Source organism: Salmo trutta, chromosome 36, assembly GCF_901001165.1.
Source record: "Salmo trutta chromosome 36, fSalTru1.1, whole genome shotgun sequence".
NCBI classification, from domain to species: Eukaryota; Metazoa; Chordata; class Actinopteri; order Salmoniformes; family Salmonidae; genus Salmo; species Salmo trutta.
This window is the reverse complement of record NC_042992.1, coordinates 32,594,007-32,611,318: the sequence shown is the minus strand read 5'-3', so window position 1 is coordinate 32,611,318 and position 17,312 is coordinate 32,594,007. Positions and strand designations below refer to the sequence as shown.

Below are 17,312 nucleotides of genomic sequence, written 5' to 3'. Positions count from 1 at the left end.
CTGTGACCAACAGACGCATATCTGTATTCCCAGTCATGTGAAATCCATAGATTAGGGCCTAATTAATTTATTTCAATGGACTGATTGAAATTGTTGCATGTTGCGTTTATATTTTTGTTCAGTGTAGATATGTATTGTTTCAAGTTAGCCTTTGGTAGTTCTCCGCAATTTCACTTGACCTACAGTGCTGGGAATTGCCAGGGACCTCACGATATTATCACGACGCTAAGCTGTCGATACGATATGTATTGCGATTCTCACGATTCTATACGTATTTAAATTAGATACTTTGATTTTATTGCGATTCAATGTTCCAAACATATTGCTCAGCATATTTCTGCTGCAGAGGGACAAGACAGAGCCATGATAATACGATTTGTGATCAGTCATGGAAATAAAAGTGCTGAAAACAAAAATATGGAATACTGGAGTTTTGGTGCAGGTATAGCCAACTAGTGCACAAATAATATAGCGATATTGCCAAAACGATACAATATATCATCACAAATAATATCCCGATATGTAACTGTATCGATTTTTCCCCCATCACCATTGACCTACAACATAAATCACAGTATATAGCAAATTTTGGGGGCCATAAAATAGCAGCCAAGGTTAATTTACCATAAAAGTGCTCTCAACAAGTGATATTCTTCTCAACCAATGACCAAAGAGGCTGATGATGCTGGCAGAGACGCACATGTTGACTGCAGCCTATCAAGTCTCACAGGCCACTAGTGGAAAGCAGCATTTACTGACCCATAACGCTAACTTCCCGTCTCTGAATGGCCCTGAGAGGTGATGGATGAAAGATAAGGCAGAGGGAGAGGAGTGGTAGAATAGAAGTGCTAGCTACCTGTCTGAAACTCAGGGCTCACCTGGGGGCTGCTAATGGGGCCGTAGCCCACCGAGGGTGTCCCGGGCAAACATGGCGACCCCAAAGAGGAGCTGATGACAGAGAAGGGCGAGCCCATGCTGCTGATGGGGCTGTTGACGGCCAAGGTGAAGGGCGGCAGAGACGTCATGGCGGCAGCTGTGGGGGTCAGGGGGGGTGAGCGCTGGCCCGAGGGAGGGGAGGACACAGAGGAGCTGTCTGGGCTGCGGGAATCTGGTGAAAATGACAGGGATTACATGGCAGAGAGTGATGATACCCTACATACAACTCAAGTTTAAGAAAATATAATTATTGATAGTTTCCCTAGCTACAATGAAGTTAGTTGCCATACCCTAGCTCAACACCAACAATTTAAAATAAGCCACCAAAATACTTCCAATCCCGATTAAAAGGCATATACAGTGTAGCGCAGTGGTCTCCAACTGGTAGATCTTCAATGCATTCCTAGTGGATCACCAAACATTTCTGTAGAAAAGCCCAAAATAAAGGCTTGCGCTCCCTTCCTCTGCTGAGACTAATGCCGTTTTCCATACAACTGGCAACTCGGAAATCTCAAACTTCCGTGCGTTCAAGACAACTGGGAACTCAGGAAAAAAGTTCCCAGTCGAGTTCCCAGTTGTCTTGAAGGCACCATGACCATCAGATGCAGGTACCATCAGTCCAATAAAATAAAAAAGCTAATTATTTGCGAATTGTTTCAATTCATGCTCAGCTGTGGCTCACAAGTGCTACACCAACTGATCTATTTTGTTATCAAAGCTCGAGTTTTGAAATATAATACAGTCTGAGAAGAACAATATTGGCAGGCCAGGCATATAGTCAATATGCTGTGATAATATATTAGGCCAGGCATATAGTCAATATGCTGTGATAATATATTAGGCCAGGCATATAGTCAATATGCTGTGATAATGTATTAGGCCAGGCATATAGTCAATATGCAGTGATAATGTATTAGGGCAGGCAAATAGTCAATATGCTGTGATAATGTATTAGGCCAGGCATATAGTCAATATGCAGTGATAATGTATTAGGGCAGGCATATAGTCAATATGCAGTGATAATGTATTAGGCCGACTGCACAAACCTCATTCTAACAGAACTGTTTTTATTAGGTTAATGTTACATTTTTCAAGAAATAAATCTGAGCGATAGATCTCGGCTTGCTTTTTCTTTTTGGTACTTTTACCCCCTTTTCTCCCCAATTTCGTGATATCCAATATCCAGTCTTGTCCCATCGCTGCAACTCCCGAACGGACTCCGGAGAGGCGAAGGTCGAAAGCCATGCGTCCTCCGAAACACGACCCCGCCAAGCCGCACTGCTTCTTGACACATGCTTGCTTAACTCAGAAGCCAGCTGCACCAATGCGTCTCCTCCGTACAGCTGGCAACCGAAATCAGCGTGCATGTGCCCGGCCGCCACAAGGAGTTGCTAGAGCGAGATGGGACAAGGACATCCCAGCCGGCCAAACCCTCCCCTAACCCGGACGACGCTGGGCCAATTGTGCACCGCCTCATAGGTCTCCCGGTCGGCTGCGACACAGCCCGGGATCAAACACGGATCTGTAGTGACACTTCTAGCACTGCAGTGCCTTAGACCGCTGCGCCACCCAGGAGGCCCACGGCTTGCTTTTTGACTGACTGGTTGGCTGGCTTCAGGACCATACAGACGGCTCAGAGCATGGCAGGAAGGCTGTTTGCCCAGCTGGCTGGTGGATTGCTCAGAGCATGGCAGGAAGGCTGTTTGCCCGGCTGGCTGGTGGATTGCTCAGCGCATGGCAGGAAGGCTGTTTGCCCGGCTGGCTGGCTTTAGGACAGCGCATAGATGCAGCTCTGCATTGAACAGTGCAACTTCTCTCAAAACAGTGCAGAGGTGAAGATGGCAGTAGATGGCTAGTTAACTGCTCTTTGACTTGACATGAAACTAAACTAGAGTTTTTTAACCCGGTGCTGAGCTACTGCGTAGCAGCTAATTGCTATATGACGTGTGTTGTAGAATGTTAAGTTCCCTATCGACTAAGGTGAATGAAGTTACAGCAGCCAATGTGATAATGGCTGGAGTCAATTTATTATCATATTTTTTTGACATTTTGAGTTTTTACAGTGTAGAAATACAATAAATGAGCTTCAACTTTATAATAACCCCCCTCCAACCCCTCCCATGTCACTTTGCCATATCCTAGGTTAAGCAGAAATTAAGCTAGGCCTTATATATCTCTGGGAATAATTATGTATAAGCAATAATTAATAACAACAACCACGTTTCCATCCAACCATTTAATGTGGATGAATTAGCTAACATGAAAAAAGTAATGACCGGGCTGATGGAAACAGGAAATGCTGGTACAAATTTAAAATGCTGACAAATTTTTTCATTTAACATGGTGGGATCTTTTTGTGTGCAAATATAATGTGCAAATATTGATATCATAACCATCATATCGAAGTCATGCCGTGTGGTCTTCCCACTACGACTCGGGAAAGCATGCAGTTTATTAGGCTACAGATGAAGTACATTCACAAGGTGGTGAATGTGTAAGGTGATGATGAGCTTGATGCTCCTTTTGAATAAATATCGAGGGTCTTATTCTGATGACATGATGATCGATGCTTGGCTGCCGTTTGATATATACAAATAATGTCGCTCTTATCCATAATAATCTCATAATGTAGGTAGCCTACCCGTACTGTATCTGGGAGCTGTTGGCTAGAGCGCATGTACCAAGACCAGAGTGGGCACATTTGCTATATAAGGGTTTTCGTGACAAAACCATCAGTTGAAAATGCGATCGAAACAAATTTAACTTGTCTTTTTTTACTTGTACATGGGAATTTGACGGTAAAAGTTATTTTCATGTGCACTACGTCATCATGCACAGGCTTTTAGCCACAAAAACTAAGTTTAATGGAAACGTCTCTGGTGGGTAAAATGCACATATTGTTTTATGCAGATTTTTGAATATTTGCATGAAAATCTGTCACAAATTGGATGGAAGCCTAGCTGGGTAATAATAATTACATTTGTAAAGCGCATTTCCGACGCTCATTGCACATACAGTGCCTTCAACAAGTATACACACCCCTTGACATTTTCCACAATGTTGTGTTACAAAGTGGGATAAACATTTATTTAATTGTCATTTTTTGTCAACGATCTACACAAAATACTCTGTAATGTCAAAGTTGAAGAAAAAGTAACTTTTGTTTTTTATCAATGGAAAATAAAACAAATATATCTTGATATATCTCGATTAGATAAGTATTCAACCCCGAGTCAATACATGATAGAATAACCATTGGCAGCTATTACAGCTGTGAGTCTTTCTAAATCGAAGATCTTTGCACAGCTGGATTGTACAATATTTAAAAAAATATTCAAGCTCTGTCAAGTCGGTTGTTGATCATTGATAGACTGCCATTTAAGTCTTGCCATAGATTTCCAAGCAGATTTAAGTCAAAACTGTAACTAGGCCACTCAAGAACAGTCAAGTTGTCTTGGTAAGTAACTCCAGTCTATATTAGGCCTTGTGTTTTAGGTAATTGTTCTGCTGAAAAGTTACATAAGATTGTTTAAATCAATTCAAACTTTGTCACATGCTCCGAATACAACAGGTAGACCTTACAGTGAAATGCTTTCTTACAAGCCCTTAACCAACAATGCTTTAAGAAGTTAAGAAAAAAAGTGAACTAAAAAATAGATAAGTAAGAAATAGAAAATAAAAGTAACAAATAATTAAACAGCAGCAGTAAAATAACAATAGCGAGGCTATATACAAGGGGTACCGGTACAGAGTCAATGTGTGGGGGCACCGGTTATTCGAGGTAATACGTACATATAGGTAGAGTTAAAGTGACTATGCATAGATAATAAACCGAGAGTAGCAGCAGCTAAAAGAGGGGTCTGGGTAGCCCTTTGATTAGCTGTTCAGGAGTCTTATGGCTTGGGGGTAGAAGCTGTTAAGAAGCCTTTTGGACCAAGACTTGACACTCCGGTACCACTTGCCGTGCAGTAGCAGAGAGAACAGGCCATGACTAGGGTATCTCCAAGTTTCTGGTGGAATACAGACTGAACCAGGTTTTCCTGTAGGATTTTGCTTGTGCTTAGCTCTATTCCGTTTCTTTTTACCCTAAAAAAACTCTCTAGTCCTTGCCGGTGACAAGAATACCCATAAAATGATGCAGCTACTACCATGCTTGAAAATATGAAGAGTGGTACTCGGTGATGTGTTTGATTTGCCCGTACATAACGTTCTGTCCTGAATACAACTTTTTTTTGCAGTATTACTTTAGTGCCTTATTGCAAAAATGATGCATGTTTTGGATTATTTTTTATTCTGTACAGGCTTCCTTTTCACTGTTATTTCTGTTAGTATTGTGGAATAACTACAATGTTGTTGATCCATCCTCAGTTTTCTCCAACCACAGCCATTAAACTCTGGTTTAAAAATCACCATTGGCCTCATGGCAAAATCCCTGAGCATTTTTTCCTTCTTTGGCAACTAGAATTAGGAAGGGCGCCTGTATCTTTGTAGTGACACACTGTCCAAAGTGTAATTAATAAATGCTTGAAGGGATATTCAATGTCTGCTTCTATTTTTTTTACCCACCTACCAATAGGTGCCCTTCTTTGGAAACCATTGGAAAACTTCCCTGGTCTTTGTAGTTGAATCGGTGTTTGAAATTCACTGCTCGACTGAGGGTCCTTACAGATAATTGTATGTGTGGGGTACAGCAATGGGGCAGTCATTTAAAAATCAGGTTAAACACTATTATTGTACACAGATTGAGTCTATGCAACTTATTAAGCACATTTCTACTCCTGAACTAATTTAGGTTTGCCATAATAAAAGGGTTGAATACTTGACTCAAGACATTTCAGCTTTTCATTTTTTATTAATTTGTAAACATTTCGAAAAACAAAATTCCACTGTGACATAGGGTATTATGTGTAGATCAGTGACAAAACCTAAATGTAATACATTTTAAATTCAGGCTGTAACACATAATGTGGAAAAAGTCAAGGGGAGGTGGGGTAGTTTTTGAAGGCACTGTTAGAAAACAAAATTCAGCAACAATACAGTAAAATGTACAGAAAAAAATCACAATACATCAAACCACTGCCTACTAATACAAAACACAAGAGATTAAGCAATTCATTTTTTATTTAACCTTTATTTAACGAGGCAAGTCAGTTAAGAATACATTCTTATTTACAATGACGGCCTACACCATCATAAAACATAAAAAGCTAGCTTGAATAGGTAGGTCTTTAGTTGTGTTTTAAAAAAGGAAATTGAAGCTGCCTTCTTGACATGTGTCGGTCACCCATAATGCACAGGCTTGTAGCTGGTGTGACCAGTAGTTTGATTAATCAGGCTGTATTTAAACAATTAATTGGTATATACAGCCTGAAACTAATGACTGTAAAATCGTGTAAACGTTCCAAACGAGCCAGAATGTTGAATAAAATTACATTTGAACTTAATCTACCAGTTGTCTGTGGTGTTGGTCCTTCAGATGGTCAAAATACGAGACAAAATATCTACAGGAAAGTATTGTTTATTGTTAAGAGCGCCGGTACTGAAGTTTCTATTATCACCTGGCACATGCAAAACCATGTAAATACCTGATGACTTTAGTTAGTATGCATGCATGGCGTGCACACATTTGCTCATGACCGAAGGCATTTGCACAAGATGGAAGTACATGCACGCAAAGCCTGCATACTTACTGAAGTCAAGTTTTATTAGTCGTATGTATGGGATACACATGGTATACACAGTCCAATTAAACGCTTACTTGCAGGTTCCTTCTCGACAATGCAACAATAAGAAATAATAAAATATAAGAATACAAAGTAAAAGGCTCAGTAGAATAGTTAATACAGGAAGGCACAATTTATAGTCCAATATTTCAACGTGTTTAGGGGAAGGGAGGATTGGGGGCAAGTGTTTAAATTGTGCAGTATTTAGTAATCATAATAAGAGTCTGGTAGCAGCAGTTGTGATACAGTGGGGCAAAAAAGTATTTAGTCAGCCACCAATTGTGCAAGTTCTCCCACTTAAAAAGATGAGAGAGGCCAGTAATTTTCATCATAGGTACACTTCAACTTTGACAGACAAAATGAGAAAGAAAAATACAGAAAATCATATTTTACAATTTTTTATAAATTTATTTGAAAATTATGGTGGAAAATAAGTATTTGGTCAATAACAAAAGTTTCTCAATACTTTGTTATATACCCTTTGTTGGCAATGACACAGGTCAAACGTTTTCTGTCACAAGGTTTTCACACACTGTTGCTGGTATTCCTCCATGCAGATCTCCTCTAGAGCAGTGATGTTTTGGGGCTGTCGCTGGGCAACACGGACTTTCAACTCCCTCAAAAGATTTTCTATGGGATTGAGATCTGGAGACTGGCTAGGCCACTCCAGGACCTTGAAATGCTTCTTACGAAGCCACTCCTTCGTTGCCCGGGCGGTGTGTTTGGGATCATTGTCATGCTGAAAGACCCAGCCACGTTTCATCTTCAATGCCCTTGCTGATGGAAGAAGGTTTTCACTCAAAATCTCACGATACATGGCCCCATTCATTCTTTCCTTTACACGGATCAGTCGTCCTGGTCCCTTTGCAGAAAAACAGCCCCAAAGCATGATGTTTCCACCCCCATGCTTCACAGTAGGTATGGTGTTCTTTGGATGCAACTCAGCATTCTTTGTCCTCCAAACACGACGAGTTTAGTTTTTACCAAAAAGTTATATTTTGGTTTCATCTGACCATATGACATTCTCCCAATCCTCTTCTGGATCATCCAAATGCTCTCTAGCAAACTTCAGACGGGCCTGGACATGTACTGGCTTAAGCAGGGGGACACGTCTGGCACTGCAGGATTTGAGTCCCTGGCGGCGTAGTGTGTTACCGATGGTAGGCTTTGTTACTTTGGTCCCAGCTCTCTGCAGGTCATTCACTAGGTCCCACTGTGTGGTTCTGGGATTTTTGCTCACCGTTCTTGTGATCATTTTGACCCCACGGGGTGAGATCTTGCGTGGAGCCCCAGATCGAGGGAGATTATCAGTGGTCTTGTATGTCTTCCATTTCCTAATAATTGCTCCCACAGTTGATTTCTTCAAATCAAGCTGCTTACCTATTACAGATTCAGTCTTCCCAGCCTGGTGCAGGTCTACAATTTTGTTTCTGATGTCCTTTGACAGCTCTTTGGTCTTGGCCATAGTGGAGTTTGGAGTGTGACTGTTTGAGGTTGTGGACAGGTGTCTTTTATACTGATAACAAGTTCAAACAGGTGCCATTAATACAGGTAACGAGTGAAGGACAGAGGAGCCTCTTAAAGAAGAAGTTACAGGTCTGTGAGAGCCAGAAATCTTGCTTGTTTGTAGGTGACTAAATACTTATTTTCCACCATCATTTGCAAATAAATTCATAAAAAAATCCTACAATGTGATTTTCAGGAATTTTTTTCTCATTTTGTCTGTCATAGTTGACGTGTACCTTTGATGAAAATTACAGGCCTCTCATCTTTTTAAGTGGGAGAACTTGCACAATTGGTGGCTGACTAAATACTTTTTTGCCCCACTGTATATGAGTGGATATCTGTGTGTGAGTGTGGAGAGTCAGTGCAGGTGGTCCATCCTGTTCAGCAGTCTCATGGCTTGTAGAAAGAAACTGTCTCGGAGCCTGTTGATATCAGACATACTCCAATACTGTCTGCTTGACGGTAGGGGAGTGAACACCTCGGGGCTGTGGTCCTTGATGCTGATGGCTTTCCTCAGGCACCGTTTTGAGTAGAAGTCCTGGATGGGTGGGAGCACGGTCCCAATGATGTACTTGTGTCAGCAGGTTTTTACATGGTTTTGCGCATGTGCCAGGTGATAGACATTTCTAATTCAGTACCGGCACTCTAAACAGTTGGGTAAACAATACTTTCCTATTAAATTTCGATCATCTGAAGGACTTACACCACAGACAACCGGTAGAGTAAGGTCAAATATACTTTTATTCAACATTCTGGCTTGAAAGGAACATTTACACAATTTAGCGGTCGTTATTGTCAAGCAGTATTCACCAATAATTGCGTATTAGATGCTAAATAAATCAGACAATTGGGGCGATATGGGTTTTTTGTGTAGTTTGTGAGCGCATCCTGGTAACTATAGCTAACTAAACTATTCAGTAAGGTAGCTTAGTAACTTGTTATGCCTTGAGCCAATGTTTTATTTATTTAACCTTTAACTAGGCAAGTAAAATATTGTTAGTAAGCATCGTTAATGCACTAGCTAACTAGTATAGTTAACCACTGGAACATAAAGACAAAGTGTAAACGTGGCTTGACTGCTAGCGAACTTCATTCGAAAACACCGATGGCCTTCTTACCTCTGCTGTCGCCCATGACTGCCTCCTTGGTGGAAAAGACGCGCTGTGACACCGATAGACGTGCTTCAATCACGCTGCTACCCAACTCAAGACCGCGGACTGAGTGAGGCCCGGGCCAGAGTCGTTTTTGGGGGACCAAAAACAGGGCTGAAAAAAATCCAAAACAAAATAATGAAATAACAGCCGCAAATGTCTACATTTGGCATCAGACCCGTGCGTTTGACAGCCAAGTCTTTCCTAACATGAGCCATGAGGACCCATTTTCATTAGTGTATGTGTGCATTTTGGCCAAGATGCATATCGTTTGCTGGCTAACTAGCCTAGCCCGACTGGGTAACAAAACAAGCTAATAACAAACCACTTAGCTAGCTAACGTTAGCCATCTACAATTACTATCTAACTAGATTGCTACAAACGCTGAGTCGACAAAATATTGGCCTGTAGACAGTGCAGGCTTAAAAGAATTAGCGTTTTGTATCATTGGTACAGCTAGCTAGCGTAGTGCAACAACCAACCAGAGAGAACTCGAAAGTGATAACGTTAGTTGGTCAGTTTGGAAAAATGCATATTAGCTATTCATTTCACCAACAGTAAGATATAACGTTAATGCTAAAACAAACTATGCTATGCATCAACAATAATTATAGCCAGCTACTAACGTTCTTGATCGTGCAGTTTCTTCGCATGAATATATATGGTGGTAGGTCAGGCAGGCCACGAGTTCTTCCTCTCTCCCCACTTTCCCTCGTCGTCAGTCCTCCCTTCCCCTGCCCTGCTGCCTGTGGTTGACTGAGTAACGTTAGCTACTGTACCAAAGACAGTACAGTTTGAAGAGGTTTTATAGTAAAAAAAAAAGACTATAAATCTGAACGTCTGTAATGAGCATTATGATGCATTTACATGACACTTTAATAACATGCAGCCAGGTTACCCATTAACATTACATGGGGAATATTAACACTGGGGCCCCTCAAGGGTGTGTACTTAGTCCCCTCCTGTATTCCCTGTTCACCCACGACTGCGTGGCCAAACATGACTCCAACACCATCATTAAGTTTGCTGACGACACAACTGTTCACCGACAACGATGAGACGGCATATAGGGAGGAGGTCAGAGAACTGGCAGTGCGGTGCCAAGACAACAACCTCTCCCTCAATGTGAGCAAGACAAAGGAGCTGATTGTGGACTACAGGAAAAGGCGGTCCGATTAGGCCCCCATTAACATCGATGGGGCTGTAGTGGAGCGGGTCGAGAGTTTCAAGTTCCTTGGTGTCCACATCACCAACAAACTATCATGGTCCAAACATACCAAGACAGTCGTGAAGAGAGCACGACAAAACCGTTTCCTCCTCAGGAGACTGAAAATATTTGGCATGGGTCCCCAGATCTTCAAAAGGTTCTGCAGCTGCACCATCGAGAGCATCCTGGCCGGTTGCATCACCGCCTGGTATGGCAACTGCTAGGCATCTGACCGTAAGGTGCTACAGAGGGTAGTGCGAACGGCCCAGTACATCACTAGGGCCAAGCTTCCTGCCATCCAGGACCTATATAATAGGCGGTGTCAGAGGAAAACCCATAAAATTGTCAGAGACTCCAGTCACCCAAGTCATAAACTGTTTTGTCTGCTACCGCACGGCAAGTCTAGGACCAAAAGTCTCCTCAACAGCTTCTACCCCCAAGCCATTGGACTGCTGAACAATTCATAAAAATCGCCACCGGACAATTTATTGACCCACCACCCCTCCCCTCTTGTGCACTGCAGCTACTCGCTGTTTGTTTGTTACCTATGCATAGACTCGGTACCGGTTCCCCGTATATAGCCTCGTTATTCTTATTGTGTTACTTTTTGTTATTACTTTTTATTTTAGCCTACTTGGTAAATATTTTCCTTTTCTTGAACTGCACTGTTGGTTAAGGGCTTGTAAGTAAGTATTTCACGGTAAAGTCTACACTTGTTGTATTCGGCGCATGTGGCAAATAAAGTTTGAATTGATTTAAACAATGGTATGTAACTGAATGTCTAGAATTAGAACAATATTCAAAATTCTAAAAGTTGGCCAAACTCTAAATATATACTAAATATATACTGCTTCTCCAATACAGTGGCTGGTTGTTTAGCAACAAAACTGACACAGACGCGGTGGCTTAGATTGTTGACAGCATATTTCATCTCCAATGTTTATTGAAAACATAAATAAATGAACAATGAGCACTCGTCTCTCAAATACATTGTTACAATTCTAACCATATTAGCATAGACTTGACATCAGTCAACACCTCAAAACAAGACATGGTATTGCAGCGACCTTTCACAGACAGCTGTGTGTTATGAGTTATGCTGTTCATTTGTTGTGTTGTACTTTTATTTTTTTTAGGGGGTGGATCAGCTTTAGTATTGCGGATAGATTGTCGCTTCAATCAATGTAATTGTCTGCATCATTTCCAATCCCCCATGTATTTTTTTGGGGCGTAAATATATAGATTTATAAACAATAACACTTAGGCTTCTACTTCCAGCTTATACATACTATATACATTTTACAGACACAATCTATTTTACAATAGTTATATTTTGTTTCTTTTTAGTCCTGGCCTTCCTCTATTTCTGATGTCCATCCAGTTTGATTTCTATTTACCATATATTTGTGTTGTACTTGTAGTATGATCTAAAATAAGGAGCGGTGACAACGAGGTTCTAGCTCCAGCCTGTATATTAACCTAACCCTCGCGTGTCATACATAGGTACGGATACCCCCAAGGGACATCCTACTACATCTTCCCCTCTCCCATGAACAACAACTCAACATGCATAACCACTGAAGCATAACTGAAATGCAATTTGGAAACCAGTATTATTCTTTAACATGCTACTTCACATCCTGAAACAGTATGAAAGCATTAATTCACACAGTATGAACATTAACTTAGGTACAGTCTCTTTTTGCTGGGTATGGTCCCCCACAGTATGTTTTCTCTTCACGTAACATAGTCTTTCAGCCACTCTGGTGGCTTCACATCCCTTTTTGGGCGCGCTTGTGGCTCTGTGAGCATTCTCTCTCCTTCACCCTCTTTTTGTGCATTTTCTGTGGCCTCCGTCTGTTTGGCTGGTAGAACTGGAAGAGCTCTGAGGTGTGTTTTGTTCCTTCGTACCTCTTCTGAGCCTGTGTCCACCACATAGGAGCATGGGGCATCCGCTTTCCTCAGCACTATTGCTGGTGTCTGAGTTTGTAATCTACACACGTTGACCTTCGGTCAGCTCTGGCCTCTCCTTAGCACGGTGTCTCCGATTAAAGTCTCCAGTTTGCGTTTGTTTCAGCCGTTTGTCCCTCTCAGCGATGGCCTTCCTGTTAGGCCATCGGGGATTAAGCTGAGCCGGCGAGACAGGCAATGGGGAACGCAGCCTCCTGCCCATCAGGAGCTCGGCAGGCGATGGCCCATGATGCAGTGGTGTAACTCTGTATGCTATCAGAGCCCTGTATGGATCCTTGTTCTTTTTCAGCAGTCCCTTGACTGTTTTCACAGCTCTCTCTGGCTCACCATTACTCTGTGCATGGTAGGGGCTACTGGTTACATGTGTGAAGCCATATTCTGCGGCAAAAGCAGAAAAGGAGCTTGCAGAGAACTGGGGAGCGTTATCTGTAACCAGGACCTCAGCGACCCCTTGCCTGGAAAAAAATCGACTTTAATCCATTGATAACACCAGCTGATGTGGTTATGGGTGTCTTTGCTATTTCTCTGTCTAGCATTTCTGGTTGTAGAGTCTCTGGGATAACTATCCGTTGTCCTTTCATGAGAAGGTCTCCATTACAGTGGAAGTCACTTTGGTGCACCCAATAGGGCTTCAGCAGCTGAGGCAGTTCCTCCTGCCTGGGCCATCCCCTTTTGCACTGCTGCACTATCTGTCGGCAGATGTGGTCTCGTTGTTGCTCTTCTGCAATCTGCTGCGGTTTGGTCTGAGATGCAGGTAGGTTGTCTCTTACTGCATTAATGGACACCTGTACCTCACCCTCTAGACATTGCTCCTCCTCTGATAATGGATGTTTAATTGGGGCCCTGGAGAGTGCATCTGCTGTGATCAGTGCCTTCCCTGGCACATACACCATCTTGTAGGTGAACCTCAGTAATCTGAGGCGGAAGCGCAGAACTCTGGGAGGCAAGTCGTCCAGTGCTTTTGTCCCTAACAGAGCCAACAGTGGTTTGTGGTCAGTCTCTGTTGTAAACTGCAGGCCAATAAGGTATTGGCTGAGCCTTTCACATGCCCATGTGATAGCCAACGCCTCCTTCTCCACTTCAGCATACCTTTGCTCTGTGTCGGATAAGCTTCGGGAGATGTATGCTATTGGACGCCACTCCATGTTGTCCTGCATCTGTGTGAGGACCGCCCCTAGCCCAAAGGATGATGCATCTGCTGATACTTTTGTCTTAGCGTGGGGACGGTACAGCACTCTCTGTGAGGCCAGGTCTCCTTTGATTTTGTCAAACGCTACCTGTTGCATGTGACCCCATGACCAGTCATTCTCTTTGGCTAGTAAGTCTCTCAGAGGTTTGGTTGTATCTGAGAACTGTGGGAGGAACTTACCCACATATGTGGCCATGCCTAAGAAGGTCCAGACTTCAGCCACATTCTGGGGTCTGGGCATATCTGTGATGGCACTGATCTTCTCCGGGTCCGGCTCTATTCCAGCTGCACTGATTTTGTGTCCCAAGAACAAGACCTCTGACTGTGCAACAGTGCATTTTTCATTGAATGTCAGGCCAGTCTCCTGGAGTCGGGTCAGAACTGCTGTGAGCCTTACATCATGTTCTGTTCTGTCCCTTTCGCACACGAGCACATCGTCCGCGTGGACTATGACGCCACTCAGCCACTCCAACAGCTGGGACATGCGTCTTTGGAAATGCTCCGGACCGGAAGCAATTCCAAATGGCAAAACATTAAAACAGTAACGGCCAAACAGTGTTATAAACGTTGTGAGCGCCCTACTCTCTGATGACAGCGGTATCTGCCAGAAACCTGAGCGGGCATCCAGCTTTGTGAAGACTTGTGAGCCATCCAACTGAGCCAGTGACTGCTCCACTGATGGTAAGATGTGTCTCTCTCTGCAGAGTGCCTCATTCAAGTTAGTCATGTCCACACAGATCCTTATGTCCCCATTGGCTTTTGGGACCACTACCATCCCTGCACACCAGTCTGGGACTCTCTATTTTAGACACTGCCCCAATTTCTTCCATCCTCCCCAACTCTTCCTTTACTCTGGCCAATAAAGGGATAGGCACACGGTGGGGGGTGGTAAGAGCATAGGGGACAGCATCCTCTTTCAGGCGGATTTTGTAGTCCCCTTCTATCCTTCCTAGACCAGAAAACACTTTTGGGAATTTCTTTTTGAAAACCTCACCTGGGTCCTCCAGTTCGCTCACTCTCTCAATGAGTTGCAATGCTTCAATTGCTGGCAGCCCCAGCAACGGTTTGGCTAGAGAGTCAATGACGAAGACAGGCTGGATGGCACTTTTGTCTTTACTCTCCAGTTTAATCATCAACTCCCTACCACTGGTAAAATCTTATTACTGGGCCCGTAGTTTTTTGTTTGTAGAGAGCAAAGGGCCATCTCTACTATAGCTATACAGCCTAGTTGGGATAGCTGTCACTGCTGCCCCAGTGTCTAGTTTAAATGACACAACCTCCCCATTGAGTTTAATGTCTGAATGCCAGCCAGCCTTGTTTTCCTTTACTTCTCCCAGAAAGATGCTGTCCTGCTGTACCTCCTCTGAGACCTCATGCATTTGCTTTAATCGACAGACAGCTGAAAAGTGTCCTCTCCTGTGACATTTCCTGCATTCCGCATCCTTTGCTGGGCAATCTTTCCATCTGTGGAAAGGGGATTTCCCACATTTGCGACAAACACTTAAACTAGCTACTGGTGCTGTCTGTGATTGTTTTCTCCACGTCTGTTTCTGTTCTGTGTTCCCCTCCGGTTTTTTTTAGCTCGGTACGAAAATGCATTTATTTCCTCACTTTCTTCGCTCTGCAAGGAGCTGCTGTCGTGCAGTATCTTCTGCTGTCTTTTTACTGTCTCACTCTGCCTAACCTGGTTTACAGCTTTGGACAAGGTAAGCTGGGAATCCAACTGTAACTTTTCAGAAAGTGATATTTCTTATTCCCACTACAATCCGATCTCGGATCAGCTCTTCCCTGAGCGCGCCAAACTGACAATGTTCTGCTAGTTTGTGAACAGCTATGATAAAACTGTCGGTGGTTTCCCCCTGCTCCTGTTTGCGCATATTAAACCTAGCTCTCTCAAATATGTGTCTCCCTACAAAATGCATTTCTAAACAGTCTTTAACAGCACTGTAGTTAAGTTTCTCTTCCTCAGTCAACGTTGAAGCATTAATATATCCTCGGCTTCATCACCCATAGAGTAGATCAGTGTATTAACTCATCTTTCACGTTTAAGCCTGATGCTACCCTGTACCTTTCAAAGCGCCTGATCCATTTCGGCCAGTTTTGAATGTCCATACAAACAAAATTCTCCGGGGGACTAATGCGAAATCCGTCAGCCCTAGCCACTGGCCTGTCCGTGTTTGCGCCAGAGCCCGTTGAACTTGGAGTCGCAAACCCTGAAATCCCGCCAGCTTCTTCCTCTTGCAACATGTTGCTTAGCAGTAACTTAGTCCTTGCTCGTTAGCTAGCAAAATAATGATATGCGCTGTTTTATCTCCAACACTGTGTCCTCCCTGCTTTGAAACAGCCTGAACGTATGATTTACTTGGAACGTCCTTCACGTTTATGTGAATTTTAAAACCAATTCTGACACCATGTAGTATGATCTAAAATAAGGACACGCGACAACGAGGTTCTAGCTCCAGCCTGTGTATTAACCTAACCCTCGCATGTCATACATAGGTACGGATACTCCCAAGGGACATCCTACTACAGTACTTATCAGTACCCAGTGTTCGCGGGGTCCGACATGCCAGTCAACCTACTACCTGCCAACCACGGGAATGCTTGGAATGTTCCGGTGCCGGGCATCCTTGTGGTTGGTGGAGCGGCGGGGGGTTTGGAAGGTGGTTGGAGCATCGCAAGTTTAAGTTATGATTATATATATATTTTTTATGTAACCTTGTAGCTAGGCAAGTCAGTTAAGAACAAATTCGTATTTACAATGACGGCCAAACCCGGACGACGCAGGGCCGGATGTGATACAGCCTCGACCATGCTTAGCCATTGTTCTCGCTCTTTACGTCTGGTCTTAACAAGAGATGGGTCACTGTTGTTTGATACTGTTTCCCTTGGTTTATTTGGCGTGGGCTACGGCCAATCAGTAGCCTGTGTTGAGTTTGGTTAATAAACCGGGAATTCGTAAACGCAATATTCTGTCTGGACATTTGCTAATTTATGATCATCTAGCCAGGTCATTACAGTATCAACACCAAACTAGATGGTAACTTTACAAGTAAAGTTGTGGGGCTTGTTTTAACTCTTTAAATCATTTTTGTGATAATGGAATAAGTTAAAAGTTTTACTATACTATTTAAAGCAAAGCAGTTACATACACTGAGTGTACAAAACATTAGGAACTGCTCTTTCCATGACAGACTGACCAGGTGAAAGCTATGATCCCTTATTGATGTCACCTGCTAAATCCACTTCAATCAGAGAGGAAGGGAAGGAGACAGGTTAAAGAAGGGTTTTTAAGCCTTGAGACAATTGAAACATGGATTGTGTATGTGTGCCATTCAGAGTGTGAATGGGCAAGACGGAAGATTTAAGTTTTAAGACTTTGAATGGGGTATGCCAGTTTGAGCGCGTCAACCTTATTACTTTGGATTGTGGGGCAGTTGGATCACAAAAATGTCTAAACTACGGTTGTTGTGTGTGAAAGCTGACACGAGACAAAATGATCTTCTGTCAGAAGATGGGAATAAAAGGCAGGATCATGAGGACAACAATCTCAGGAAAACAAAGCAACTCTGAATCAATGTTTTTAAAAAAATAGATGCGCGATTTACTTTTGTAAAACATTTATGTAA

At 42.9% G+C, this 17,312-nt stretch overlaps 1 protein-coding gene across 4 annotated transcripts in view; it reads right to left on the bottom strand.

Moving 5' to 3' along the window:
• Window positions 1-10,037, bottom strand: part of LOC115175909 (retinoic acid receptor RXR-beta-A) — a 31,471-nt gene extending 21,434 nt beyond the window's left edge. For all 4 annotated transcript variants that reach the window (XM_029735541.1, XM_029735543.1, XM_029735542.1 and 1 more), the window contains exons 1-3: window positions 9,943-10,037; window positions 9,284-9,430; window positions 879-1,108 (exon numbers count right to left, since the gene is read on the bottom strand). In XM_029735541.1, the coding sequence (XP_029591401.1) occupies window positions 879-1,108; window positions 9,284-9,299 (246 nt within the window). In that variant the 5' untranslated portion in view covers window positions 9,300-9,430; window positions 9,943-10,037. The remainder of the gene's footprint in view (window positions 1-878; window positions 1,109-9,283; window positions 9,431-9,942) is intronic.
• Window positions 10,038-17,312: the final 7,275 nt, after the last annotated feature.